The sequence below is a fragment of the Etheostoma cragini genome, chromosome 5 (genome assembly GCF_013103735.1).
Source record: "Etheostoma cragini isolate CJK2018 chromosome 5, CSU_Ecrag_1.0, whole genome shotgun sequence".
In the NCBI taxonomy this organism is placed as follows: Eukaryota; Metazoa; Chordata; class Actinopteri; order Perciformes; family Percidae; genus Etheostoma; species Etheostoma cragini.
The window spans coordinates 13,431,895-13,439,817 of record NC_048411.1 but is presented as its reverse complement, the minus strand read 5'-3'; the positions used below and the strand labels follow the sequence as shown (position 1 = coordinate 13,439,817).

The window sequence follows — 7,923 nt, the reverse complement described above, 5'->3', positions numbered from 1 at the left end:
TTCAAATAACAAGGTATTGATGGACATGAGCTATACTGAGATCCTCGTAACGTCACAAGTGAATTCTGCTTACTCTGCTCCATTATCCTCATTTATAAAACATGAAGCTGGTGGAGGGAGGGGATGTGAGGCATGTTATTTCTGTCCTACATGGCCCTCAACTCCCTGAACATCTTAGATGTGGTGCAAAACACATCTCACTGTGTTTGCCAAATAGCAAACCAGCACGTCCCAACATGGATTTCAACACATTTGAGAAAAAAACATGATAAACTGTAATGGGGTTCACCTTTAAAAATAAGATGTAAGGACCACAAGGTCCTTATTAGGTTAAGCAGACATGGTTGCTAGATTAAAGGCTAAGGGCCTTGGCCATCATACAGTGCTGGGTGTCATTGGGCTGACAATAAACATGTTCACAGGGACAAAGAATGGCTGATACAGAGAAAAGAATGTGTGCTGAACCATCTATTCTGCTAGATTTATCTAGAGGGAAAGGCATATACACAGTTGTCCCTGCTCCTTTAAGGCATGCAGTGTAAACTCACTCACCCTGAGTTTGAGTAATCAATAAATGTTCTTCAGAACCGGTCCTCTTGTCAAAGCAGACATCCCTTTGGATCAGCAGAGGAAGCTCAGGCTGGTTTTTGTGTGAGTGCTGCATCATCTGAGCTCAATGCACATCGTGATGTGAATGCACAATAATGCTTCTGTTTTTAGTTTTTATGCCAGTGCAGTAACATGTCACGTTTGGCCTGCAACCATATGCTTACATGTGGAGATTATTTTGGTTTTTCTCTTCAGCAACAAAAAAAGAAGAGATTGAGAGATGAAAAGTAATGTTTGAAGTGTAAGGTGAGAAACAAACTTGTGTGTGTGTGTGTGTGTGTGTGTGTGTGTGTGTGTGTGTGTGTGTGTGTGTGTGTGTGTGTGTGTGTGTGTGTGTGTGTAGCACTTGAGTTGAGTCCCAGGGGGTTGTTGTGGATCTGCAAACTCACACTGCAGCAGTACAGCTACAGAGCATCAGCAGAACCCACTGCACATCCATACAATCAGTGCTTTCAGTCTTTAGCCACAGCAAATAGGCCTAAAATGAATCATGTCCTAATTATTTAACACTATGCCTATATAAGCTGCCAAAAATGTGTATGCACACAATGCTTTAAGATAGAAAGTGGAAGTTGATGCTTGGCAATTTACATTCTATAAAACCAATACTCAGGTGTGTTGATTTGATAAAATACACCTCATTAACACCTTCAGTAGTAAAATACAACTCATCCACAAGGTGCTACACCGATTAGAGTGAATACATTCCTGCGCAAGCAGTACTTCTTTGAAGAGCAGCTTTCTCTTTAAACGTGTGTCCTGGTGCTGACGAGTGAGTTTTCCCTCCCTCCTATATAAGCCCAGCTCTCCCGCTCCTGCTGCAGTCAGTTCTCATCCGGCCCAGCCAACATGAGTTACACGGTAGAGCACCATCTCTTCGGCCCGACCTCGTACCGCAAGGCTCGGCCGGCCTCCGTGTCCTCCAGCGGCTTTCACTCCCAGCGCCGCCGTCTCACCTACAGCCAGCCGTCCTCCGTGGACAGCTTGGAGACCTTCAACGGCGACATGACACGGAGGAACGAGAAGGAGATTCTGCAGACCCTGAACGACCGGTTCGCCGGGTACATCGACAAGGTGCGCAACCTTGAGATGCACAACCGTAACTTGGAGGCAGAAGCGGCAGCTCTGCGGCAGAGCCAGGCCGGGCGCACTTCGGTTGGGGAGCACTACGAACGAGAGCTGGGCGACCTGAAGGGTCTCCTGCAGCAGCTGACCGGGGAGAAGGCCCGCGCAGCTCTGGAGCACGATCACCTGGAGGAGGACATCCAGCACCTGCGGGTCAGACTGGAGGATGAGGCGCGGAACAGGGATGAGTTGGAGGCTGCCGCGCGCGCCATGAAAAAGTATGCTGAGGAGTGCCGGCTGGCGCGTATGGAGCTGGACAAGAAGCTCCGTGCCCTGGAGGAGGAGGCCGTTTTCCTGAAGAAGAACCACGAGGAAGAAGTGGCTGAACTCCTCGATCAGATTCATGGCGCGCAAGTTAACTTCGACATGCGAGAAACGCTCAAGGCGGACGTCACCGGCGCCCTGCGAGAGATCCGCGCGCAGCTGGACGGTCACGCATCCAAGACCTCAATGCACGCGGAGGAATGGTTCAAAGGTGAGTTGGCTCAGAAGGAGAAAGGGTAAAAAAGAAAATTGAACTTTAAAATCACATAGAAACTTAGTTTGTGTTTGAATCATGGTGTTTGTTCTCTGTCCGTGGTGCTGAAGTCTAAATAACGTTCGAATTGGCCTGTAGCCTAATTGCAGCTCAATTAATGGATGAATGAACCATTTCATTATTGTGTCATGCTTAAAAGACACCATTATCTACAGCAAGGGAACAGACATAACACATTTTAAACAAAATCTACTGTGATGCATAAACTGGATTAAGGTGAATGAGTTTGCAGTATCGTGCTCATATCACGGTTGGAAGGGTCACTTACTTTTTGTTATCAGACCATCATCACTGAAACTATTAGGCAAAGCATGCCGAGTTCTAAAACCTTGCAAATTAATAGATTCTCTTTTTGTTTATTTCACACGTCCTCATTGTATATTTAGACACTATTTCATGAGATACAATGATAATATACAGGCCGCTTGACATTGGGAACCCCTAAAAAGCTACTAAAAGCTTTTCGGAGGGGGCCGATAACAAGAAACACACAACAAATAATGTACCAACCAAAAACTTTAAATTTGACCATGGACACAAAAATTATAATAAATAAAAAATCTCCTTCATCCCACCAACCCACCAGATCGGAAACTTTGACTAAAGAGGACGATTAATAACCGATTGCAGGTAAATTAGGTATACGTCAAGGCACATATCACGAACAAATGCACATGATCAATATTAAATAATGTGACCTCCAGTTTGTAAATGGTGCGTTTGTGTAGGTGCATCGCTGCCGCAGACGAATCATTTTTTACTCAAGCACTGCAGGAGTGAGATGGCACACAGAGAGGAGACCACATGACTCATTTGCACTCTCACTGTGGGTTACAGTGGGTGTGTTTTTGCTTTCACCCCATGTGAGCTGTGTGTGTGTCTCTTGCCCTGACCCAATAGAATAGTTGTTTCAAGGTCGCTGTTTGTGGAAGGCAGGCAAGACACATAATGCTTCATCACTCTTAACAGTCATCCTTTCTGATGTCGTTACTGGAGAAGTAAGATTTACATGTAGATATGATGGTTAGACATGAATGAAACCCTGTGACAATCCTCTTTACAATCATACTGCAAGTAGATGCAACATCCATATGCACACAGGATTCTCACATTTTGTGGTACTGTACAAATGCACAATTGACTACTTTAAAGACCAAGAAGGGTTTTACCTGAACTTCATGTCACAGAACGACCTACAGATTGGCCCTTGCTGCACAATTACATGCTGACTTTATATAACCAGTGAAAGGTGCACACAGAATGGCCTTCCTGTGATGGTGTCCAGCTGACTGCAGCACTGTGGCTCATTTATGCTTGGAAGAGGGAGGCAGCTGAGTCAGACTGACTGACAGATGGACACTGCCAAGGTTACTCAGGCCCCCAGTAGAGAGTCTTAGGACAGGTCGAATGTCTCAGTACCAAGATAAAAAAACAAAACAATGCATGCCTATGGGCTGAAGAAGAATGCAGAACTTATCTGTACTTTAGCAGGTCACTCAAACAGTTTTTGGACATGAGGCAGTCAATGGTATGACACAACAAATGTGATTCCTAAATCATATACAGTTTTTTGAATGTAATTTCTGCAGTGCATATGGAGCGACTGTCTGAAGCTGCTAGGTCCAACCAGGAAGCAATTCGCGGAAGCCAGGACGAGATCGCAGACTACCGCCGTCAGCTGCAGAGCCGCACCATCGAGCTGGAGACTCTTCGGGGAACCAAGGACTCACTTGAGAGGCAGCGTATGGAGAGTGAAGACAGACACCACGATGAACTCAATTCACTACAGGCAGGAAATCCACACAAGAATCACACTCATCCCACAGGGAAACCAACATTAATTTCACATGTGTGTTCCATCTCATAATATTTGTCATGCTGCACATTTTTATTTTTGCAGGAGGCCATCAATCAGCTGGACAATGAGCTGAAATCCACCAAATGGGAGATGGCCAGTCAGCTGAAAGAATATCAGGAGCTGCTGAATGTAAAGATGGCTTTAGATATTGAGATTGCTGCTTATAGGTTAGTCAGAGTTTAAAACCACACATAATTAAATTGATTATTTGGCTTGTTAATGGCCGAGGTTAGTGCCTTTTTCGCCGACAGTGTGTCCTTGTCTTTAAAACAGGAAGTTACTGGAGGGAGAGGAGAATCGCTTTGTGTCAGGAGGAGGTCCCTACTCTTACCTGGAGAGCAGAATCTCTTCCCACTTGAAAGTGAAAGGAGAGGAGATTTCAGATACCGTCATCGTGGAGGAACAGACCGATGAGACCCAGGTGACTGAGGTGACAGAGGAGGCCGATGAGGAGGAAGAGGAGGGAGAGAAAGAAGATGATGAGGAAACCAAAGAAGAGGAGGAAGAAGGAGAAGATAAGGAGGAGGAAGGAGAAGGAGCAGAAGAGAAGGAGGAAGCAAAGGGAGAGGAGGAGAAGGATGAGGAGGAGGAGAAGGATGAGGAGGAGAAGGATGAGGAGAAGGGAGAGGAAGAGGAGGCAGGTGAGGAAGAAGAGAAGTCCACATCTCCAGAAAAAGCTGCATCCCCTCGGCCTAAATCTCCTGCCGTCAAATCACCAGAATCTAAATCCCCACCAGCCAAAACCCCAGAATCTAAATCCCCACCAGCCAAAACCCCAGAATCTAAATCCCCACCAGCCAAAACCCCAGAATCTAAATCCCCACCAGCCAAAACCCCGGAATCTAAATCCCCACCGCCCAAATCACCGGCTAAGTCGCTTGCAGGAGATGATTCAAAGTCACTTGTTTTACAATCCCCACCCAAATCTCCTGAATCTAAATCTCCTTGTGCCAAGACCCCTGAAACACATTCTCCAGAAAAAGAGAAGGCCAAGCCTGCCACCGACAAAAACACTCCGAAAGAGGAGAAAAAAGAGGAGAAGCCCGTCAAAGAGGAAAAGGAGAAAGAACAACCCGTGAAAGAAGAGAAGAAGCCAGAGCCCAAGGAGCCAGAGCCAGAGAAGGCAGATAAACCTGGTTTGAAGAAAGAGAGCAAGGCAGATGAAGCTAAAAAGACGGATGACGCTTCAAAACCTGCTGCTCCCAGCAAACCGACAGAGGGGAAACCTGCTCCCAAGTCTGAGCCTAAAGAGAGTGCTCCCCCCGCCAAGGAGGAGAAACCCTCAGCTCCCAAATCAGAGAAGGCCGAGCAGGAGGCAAAGCCTGCCCCTAAAGCAGAGCCCGAGAAAACAGAGGACAAGAAGCCAGAGGTGAAGAAGCCAGAGGAAAAGTCCGCACCTAAAGCCGAACCCCAGAAAACAGAGAGCAAGAAAGACGAGAAGAAGCCGGAGGTGAAAAAGGAGACTAGTAAAGAAGAGAGTAAGGAGGTGAAGGATGGAGGGAAGGCGGAGAAATCTTCTGGCACCGAGTCAAAGGAGAGCAAGGAGGAGAAGGCCAAGAAGTAAGACTGACAAGCTGTGATGCAAGGCCCGATGAGAGGAGGTGGAGAAGCCAAAGAACAATGAAGGGGTAAAGAGCAGGAGAAAGGGGCTGGATGCAGCCAGCTGTTCAGATGGACACTTTAACGTCCAAAGCAAAGCAGGTGATAGTATGTAAGCAATAGTGATTTCTGTAGCAAATAACCCCCTGCTCCCCAAGTATGGCCATTACATACCCCTGATGCTTCTGATGTATGACTGTAGTGAATGCAGAATGCTCTAAACTCTTTATCTGAATGTGATAACTGCCCTTAATAAATAACAAGTGCATTTAAACTAAATCCCAGTGACGGGGACCGCAGGGGCCTGCTGTACCTAACAAGACTTCAAAGGTAGATATTGCAAAACAATGTCAAGCTAAAGATTGTCACAGATATTGAATATAAAAATATATATTTAAAGAGATACAAATGTCTGTATTATAGTTACAGATCAGTCAGAAAGACTTGAATTCCGCTTGTTTAATGCAGCTTCTTCTGACAGGTGAACTGCACTGTCTCACTCTTTTGGTCTGCAATGCTAGGACAATGACGACTATGTGTGTGTTATGTATAAACTGCTGAGAATATGCAATATAAAACAGATAAATAAAGGAAGAAAAATCTAACACAAAATGCTTTTGGGAGATTTCTTAATCTGTAAAAAAAAATGTATTAGAATGCAAGGTGTGAGGCCTGAAAGGTAAATGCTGCAAGTAACTGCACTGCATTGCGGATAAGGAGGGGGGGGGGGCTGTAGCCACCCACAGCAGTAACTGCATCTTTACTCGAGTCCCAGAGACCACGCTCATGTATAAATCAGGAGCAGTGCTGCTTGCCTGCAGAGAACACTCAGATAACTGCAGATTTAAGTTCACAAACTGAAGCAGTGATTTTGTAATCCATTACTATTGATTCATAATTCCCATAAAAATCTCTCAATTATGTAATAGTTTGAGTAGCAGGTATGATGACCACTTTTAAAACCATACCAAATTAATGAGGAAATACAAATCCTGTCATTTTGGTCATGACTTAGAGTATTATTCAAGCTATTCACAGACTTCTACAATCTTTCACAGAAAAGGTGTTGCTACATTTTTAATAGGATTTACTAATGTGAGTGCAACCCCTGATTACAAAAACCTTTCATCTTTTTTTTTAAAAAGGATTTTTTAAGGAAAGGATTTTACTGTTTCATTCACATCCAATCTCTTTGCATATGATAGTTGACTTTGTACTGATGGGATCCACAAACGCATCATAGAATACAACAGGTGGAAGTTACGAGTTTCCTATTCTCGTCACTGCATTTTAATGTATCACTAACTTATTGGTATACTTTGGGAACTCAGTCTTACGGTTTTCCTGAATAATTCACTTCTGCCAAGACACACTATCTGGTTTCATTTTGTTTGTGCTCTTTCCTGACAATTTTGAGTTTTTTCAATTAGTTATTTGTAGTAGTTATTTTGCCCCTAAAGAACCAAACAATCCCATCCGACAAGGTTTTTTTTCACAGAACTAAATGTGACCCTGAATAGTTAGTCTTTACTATTTCCTATCTTGACAAAGGTAAAAGTAGGAGAAGTCCCAGATTGCAATACTCACATTTTAAATAGTAATCACCACCAGAGGCCTTGTCTTCTACTTCTAATTACATACAGTTGTTTCCAAAATAACAGCAGTCCAATATCACTAAGCTCATAAATCATATTATTTGGTAGACGTGATATTTCTGGATGGCAAATAACTTACTAGTAAGTGTTGTAGAGCTCATTCTGTGTAATTGAATGTGTAATTGAAAGGGGCATGTTCAAAATAATAGCAGTGTTGTGTTCAGTTAGTGAGCTGATTGATTCTGTGAAGAAATAGGTGTCATCACAGCCCATATTTAAGGAAGGAAGGAAGCAAAGGTTGTACATTACTCTGATGAACAGCAAACTTTAATTAAAAAGTTGATTGGATAGGGGTAAACTTTTAAAAAAGTGCAGAAAATTAAAGGCTGCTCAGGCAAAATGTTTTCAAATGCCTTGAAAAGGCATCCAAAGAGTGAATGACGTGGGGAAAATTGGTCAACTACCATTTGAACGGATGGAAGAATGGCCAAAATGGCAGAGGCTCAACCATTGATCAACTCCAGGAAAATCAAAGAAGACTTAAAATTACCTGCGGAGGCTTCTAGCTTCTAGCCTTCTGATCCTAACAGTACTGTTAG

General features: G+C 44.0%; 1 protein-coding gene across 4 annotated transcripts; it reads left to right on the top strand.

Moving 5' to 3' along the window:
• Positions 1–1,410: 1,410 nt before the first annotated feature.
• LOC117944923 (neurofilament medium polypeptide-like) lies at positions 1,411–6,341 on the top strand. 4 transcript variants are annotated; one of them, XM_034872138.1, is made up of 5 exons: positions 1,411–2,209; positions 3,862–4,061; positions 4,173–4,297; positions 4,404–5,253; positions 5,491–6,341. In XM_034872138.1, the coding sequence occupies exons 1-5, from the start codon at positions 1,459–1,461 to the stop codon at positions 5,692–5,694; spliced, it is 2,130 nt and encodes a 709-aa protein (XP_034728029.1). In that variant the 5' UTR covers positions 1,411–1,458; the 3' UTR covers positions 5,695–6,341. The 4 variants fall into 4 exon arrangements, with proteins under 4 accessions (XP_034728029.1, XP_034728028.1, XP_034728027.1 ...); XM_034872137.1 differs by having other exon boundaries at positions 1,412–2,209; positions 5,476–6,341; XM_034872136.1 differs by having other exon boundaries at positions 1,413–2,209; positions 4,404–4,899; positions 4,975–6,341.
• Positions 6,342–7,923: the final 1,582 nt, after the last annotated feature.